The sequence below is a fragment of the Drosophila guanche genome, unplaced genomic scaffold, assembly GCF_900245975.1.
Source record: "Drosophila guanche unplaced genomic scaffold, DGUA_6, whole genome shotgun sequence".
In the NCBI taxonomy this organism is placed as follows: Eukaryota; Metazoa; Arthropoda; class Insecta; order Diptera; family Drosophilidae; genus Drosophila; species Drosophila guanche.
Genome location: NW_022995743.1, coordinates 9,114,029 through 9,119,868, shown reverse-complemented (window position 1 = coordinate 9,119,868; position 5,840 = coordinate 9,114,029). Strand labels below are relative to the sequence as shown.

Sequence of the window (5,840 nt, the reverse complement as noted above, 5' to 3'; positions counted from 1 at the left end):
TCCGGCCTGGCTTTCTTAGTTTCTTCCCTCCAAGAGCCTCCTTGCCTCTCAATACAATACAATACTGAGGCTGAGGCTTGACACCCAAAAATATCTTCTAATATCTGCTCGCTGCTGCTGCTGCTTTGCTACATGTGTTGAAAATTTATTAGCTGTCATATAAATCTTTGCACTCGGCCGCCTCTCTTTCGGGACATGTTTGGACGTGTGCGTCACTTCACCATTTGCCAATGGGCGTGGCAAAGGCCTCTGTTTGCGTACAGATAAAGAGGAATCGGCATTACGCTCCCTCACCCCTCTCCTCCTCCATGAGGCCAACTACTTAAGGCCTTTCCACTGAGTGCCTGTCATTTGTTTAATTAATACTGCACCCACGTTACCACATGTGTCCTTCAGGGGTGCTCCTTAAATTTGCCTTAGGGACTGCAGGTTTCCCTCGCTGCAGGAAGTTTGAAATGTTTATGGGCTTTTATTAAATGCAAAATACTTTAAATATGTGTAATAATAATAATTGCTAGAGCTCTACATATTTTGGCACACGTTTTCTCACATTTCCTCCGCCTGACTGGCTGGCTGCCTGGCTGCCTGCCTGCTCACCGCGTCTCTGGCTCCTGCTGCTTGAGCGGATTCCCCTTGTCGTCTATCTCCATGGACGGCACCAGGGGCGGCTTGAAGCCGTACTCCAGTTGCAGATTGCGCCCAAAGTCGGGACTCCGCTTGAGCGAGTGGCCATTCCGCCAGCGCTGGAACTCGTCGAACTCGCTGCCCGTCGATCCATCGGATGCGGAGTTTGCCGATCCCGGAACGGGTCCAATGTACGACTTGACCATCTGGGCGGGTGCCGAGGCGCCGGCAGTGGCCAGATCTGCCGGCAGAGTGTTGTAGATGTAGCGGGCGCCCTGCAGCCAGGCCGAGCCCTGAGGCGGTGGCGGTGGCGGGGGACGCAGATCGAAGCGCATGTCCGCCAGGCTGAAGGTCGCCACTGGCGGGGCCTCGCCTCGCACTGGCTTCACCGGAGGCTTCACCGGAGACTTGCCAGGAGTCTTGGCTGGCTTGGACTGGGACTGGGACTGGGATTGGGTAATCTGCGGCAGAAGCTTCTTCAGCATTCGCGTGTAGTAGTTCTGGAGAACTTTGGGCGGAATGTGGGCGGCCACTGTGTGCGCCCAGGGGGGCTGCAGGGCATTGGGATGGTGGCCGAAAGAGTGCCCGGAGTGGGTCGGCGGCATGGGCATGTGGATGGCGACGGGCACGTGGATGGGTATGGCCATTGGGCGATCGACGAACTTCTCCACGATCTTCTCCACCTCGACGGGACGCTCCACGATGCGCTCCACCTCCACGGGCACGTGCTTCTCCACGATCTTCTCCACCACAGTCTCCACGGGATAGGGCACCGGGCGCTCCACGTAGGTCGTCACCGGATAGGGCCGATCCACGTAGTGCTCCACATGCACGGGCACTGGCACCGGCTGGTGCACGGCATACGGCACGGGAATGTGCTTCTCCACGAACTGCTTGACGGGCCGATCGACATGCTTCTCCACCACATACGGCTGCGGCACAACCTTCTCCACAACAGCCACCTGCGGCACAGTCTGCTGCTGATGATAATGCTGATGATAGTGGGGGGGCTCTGGGTGAATCGTCTCGAAGTGCTGCTCCGCATGGATGTCTCTTGGTGTCTCCTGCTGGCGCGTTTCCAGGTTGATGGCAGCGTGTGCGAAGGCCACCTCTGGCGGCGAGCTCTCGCGCTCCGCCTGCTCCACGTGGATGGGGTTCGTGGTCAGCGACGGATAGCTCTTCCCTGTCGCCGCAGCAGGCGATGGCTGGTGGTAGATGGTCTCGTGCTGCTCGACGAGTCTTCCGTCCTTCTCCGTGATCAGCTTGTTGTGGATGTTGACGGACTTTTGCACCTCCACGAAGGTGTAGCCATTCGGCTGGCTCGCGGGGTGCGGGGCGTGCTGGATGTGCTGCTGGGAGGGCTCAGCCGCCGCCTCGTACTCGTGTGGCGCTGGATGATGGACCGTGATCTGAACTGCAGCCTCCTGCGCCGACGCATGAGCAGGCGCTGGCGAGGCTGCGATCTGCGGAGGCGGAGGAGGAGGAGGAGGAGTGTTGAGTGTCACAAAAACCAGACTGTTGGGCGTGGGTCCGGCGTAGTCCGAGTAATGCTGCTGCACCTCTGGTGGGGACTGAGCTGGCGAGGGTATGGCCTGGGTGTGCAGCTCCTGCTGGTGCTGCTGGTGCTGCTGGGAGGACTGTGGGATGCCATGACTGAGCTCCTGTTGGTAGGACAACGGGGCAGCAGGCCGCACAAAAATATTGGCAAAGTCGGCCTCCTGGCGTGGCCGCGACAACGGCAACTGGGGAGGCTGGCTGGCCTCGTAGTGGAAGGTTCCCTTGGCTATGGGGCCATCGCCGCTGCCCGATACGATTGGCTTGAAGCTCTTGAGGAACTGTCGCGACGGCGCCTCCTGTGCGCTCTGCTCGCCGCGTACCTGGTAATGATCGAGGGACTGCTGCTGCAGCTTTTCCGCTCCCTCTTGTGCCTTGGCCAGGGTATCGTCGTGCACGATGTGCACATTGATCTCCTGCTCCTGCCCGGGCCCCTTTCGATTCGCGTAGCTCTCGATGCTGTTCGGTGCTGGCGGTGGCAGCCGCTGCTGGTAATAACTTCTGCCCGCGTGGCGGCTCTCTGCTATTTGGTTGTCCTCAAACTCCTGGCCCTCCTCCAGCTCCGTCTCGTGCTCTCCGAGAATGACGATGGGTGCACTCTCGGCCGCCACCAGCGTCTCGTTGTCATCGCTCTCTGGGCGGAGCAGGAGGCTGGGCAGCACGGGGGCCTCCACCGCTGCCCGGTTGATGCGCAGCAGCTCGTCCCGCGAGATGTGGTTGCTGCCATCGCGGAAAGGGTGCCCGTCCCCCGACGACGGCTCACTTCTGGTGATCTTCTCCACCACGATCTCGGTGTGGCCTGGACGCAGCTCCCGGCGGTACTCCTTGGTGACTGTCGTCTGGTAGCTGAAGTACGTTTCGTGCCGCGGCTTCTCCTCTGCCCTGGCGGGCTCTGTGACTGTGGCCTCTGTGGTTATGGCTGTGGCATCAACTGTGGGCCGCACCACTGCTTTGTCGGTGGCAGTGTTGGCTGTGGGGGCAGTGGTGGTCGCTGGCTCTGTGTCTGTGTCTGTGCCTGTGCCTGGGACCCTGCCGCTGAAGCGGAAGATGTCCGAGAAGCCGTTCGGGAACAGATTGGACAGCACCTCGTTGACCGTCTCCGTTCGGGATTGGGTCACAGTCTGCTCGATGGGTCTCCGGCGGCGCACAGCCTCCACTGGCATCTCCTCGTTCATCTCGAACTGGATGTAGCCGTGTCCATTAGTCGGCGTGGACGGTGGCAGAACGGTGGGCAGAAATCCCGGCACTCTGCAACCAAAACGAAATTATGCCCATTCCCCACATGAAACCTGCCCTCACCCCTGACTTACCCCACGAACTCCGAAGGCCTTTCAGTGATTGCCGTGGTGGTGGAGTCTGCGGCAGAGTCCTTCTCCAGCTCCACCTGCACCTCGCTGCCGTAATTCAGATCCTCAATGACCTCCTGCTGTCCCGCATCTCCGGCTGCCTGCTTATTAAGCTGTCAAAAGCGACGCTCATTGCCTGTCAAAATCTTTCACTAAGCTCGGACGGACTCACCTCCTTGGCTCTGTCACTCAGTGCCTCGTCATCGTTCTCCAGTCGCAGCAGCCGCACTTCCTCCTCCATCGGCATTGTTACATTCTGCGTCGGCGGTGGCGGTGGCAGTGGCAGTGGCAGTGGCAGGTTGCTGGTGGAACTAGAGAGAGTTGGCTGTATGCTGGCCAGCATCGAGCAAATGCCAAAGAGCGTCGCTGCTAGCAGCGGTTTCTGTTGTTGCTTCTGCCACATGGCGCTGCTGCTGGATGGAAATTGCGGAAATGGAAATGGAAGTGGAAGTGGAAAGAGTTGAGTGGCTTGGCTATGTCTATGGCAGTGTGAATAACCCCGCATGACAAATTCCAAACAACAAATAAAAAGCCAAACGAAACATTTGATGGCCACACGAGGATGCCAAAGTGGTAAGGCCTGTTTTGGGCCCACTCCAAAAGGCACTCCGCTCCACGACACGCCACGCCACTCGCCGGTGGTGGCCAGCACTCACTTGTCCCGGGCTGTTTGATTTTAACCGATAGCCAAGCCGAGCCGAGCCGAGTCTTATGATGATTTTTCCTAAGTGGCTTTTCTTTCTCTTTCGCTGTGAGATTTTCCCTAAACGTCGCCTGCTGCCTGTCGCCTGTCGCTGGTTTGCCAAGTTGTTGAACTTGTCGGCATTTGCTTTGGGCTTATGTCATTGCCACTGGCAACGTAATGAATTATTAATCAACCCCTCCGGGCGGGCCTGCGGGCCTGCGCGCTCTGCCACGCATTTAATTTGCAAAATTGAAATTGATGGCGTTTAAAATGGTTCGTACGGCTTTTCACATAGTTTTCACATGCCTGCCTCTGGCCCCGTCTCTGCCGTACTCGTATTTTGATGGCCATTAAATATGCATGCCAAAACATATTTCACTTGCAATATTCATGGCTTTCCATGCCTAAGTGCCCCAAGGTGCTGCTGCGGCCCAGTTAAGTGGGGGGGCTCTGGTCTCGTGCCTGTCCAAGAAAGTGAGTCCAGCAAGACTTGCTGAACTTCCACTCTAATTGCAGCTAGATTATGGAATATTTTATGGAGTATATGCAAAGTCCTTCCATTCCACACACAAAATGTTCAATTGCTGCCAATCGCGGTCCAATTATGCGCATCACGCGTTTCATTTCAGCCACAAATTCAATTTTCCACCATTTAAATTGCATTTAAAATATATACTTTTTATTTATTTACCTGCATCCATGAAGTATAACGCGATGGATGGGGTTTGGGTGGGGTTTTGGTGGTGGGGGGTCTGGGAATGCCGCACAATGAAAACAACACTCAATTATTTATATTGATTGCCGGCCAATTAAAATGCACTTTTAATCACTTTTCTATTTGATTATTAGTCGGCTATTGTAATTAGCGTGGCAAATGGAATTCGTTCGGTTTGCTCTCCTGTTCTCCGAGCATCGAATCGGAATCGGAATCGCTTTTTCGCTTTTCGCTCGAACTCGAACTCGAACTCGAACTCGATGATGGCTGCGCGACCCTGACAGCTGCGCGTGCGCTTTGCGAATGAAAGTGAAACCGTCGGTGTCTGGGCATTTCGTTTTCTTTTCATCGATGTCTCGTCGTGGGTTGTTGCATGTTGTGTGCCTGCTGCTTGTCGCAGAGTTGCCTCTGCTGTTGCCTCTGCTGGGGATCCTTAAAGTGTAGCATAAAACTTGTTCGGCCAGCGATTGCGCAAGCGCAGCTATATCTACCTCTCTCTCTTGCTCTCTCTCTCTCTCTCTCTCTCTCTCTCGCTATCCCCTTAAAGGCAATGACAATTTGGTTTTTATGGCTTTCTACAGCAGCAGCAGCAGCAGCAGCAGCAGCATTGACCCTGCCAAAAAGTATGCGCGGGAAAACTTGCCAACAGGTTTTTGCCTGGCCAATTGTGTGGAAATGAGCATCGGGCATCGGGCATAACCATTTGGTGCGGACGTCACAGCACTCAGCACAACTCGCTTCAGGCAAGAGAAAGCCCTTTGGCCATGCGCTCCCCACACAGGTTGACACAAATTTCCATAGCCATTTCCTTGCCTCATAATGCCTCGATTATGGCATTCATTTCACACCTGTCAACAGCTGGCGACAGTTCGATCACCTTCGATCGCATTGTCTTCGCCAGTTGCAGCTTTTCTTT

At 55.9% G+C, this 5,840-nt stretch overlaps 1 protein-coding gene across 1 annotated transcript; it reads right to left on the bottom strand.

Annotated features, from left to right (window-relative positions):
- Window positions 1-538: 538 nt before the first annotated feature.
- LOC117581106 lies at window positions 539-4,920 on the bottom strand. Its single transcript, XM_034268002.1, has 4 exons — window positions 4,901-4,920; window positions 3,697-3,934; window positions 3,489-3,637; window positions 539-3,426 (listed from the first exon to the last, which is right to left on the bottom strand). The coding sequence occupies exons 2-4, from the start codon at window positions 3,925-3,927 to the stop codon at window positions 594-596; spliced, it is 3,213 nt and encodes a 1,070-aa protein (XP_034123893.1). The 5' UTR covers window positions 3,928-3,934; window positions 4,901-4,920; the 3' UTR covers window positions 539-593.
- Between the last annotated feature and the right edge of the window lie 920 nt (window positions 4,921-5,840).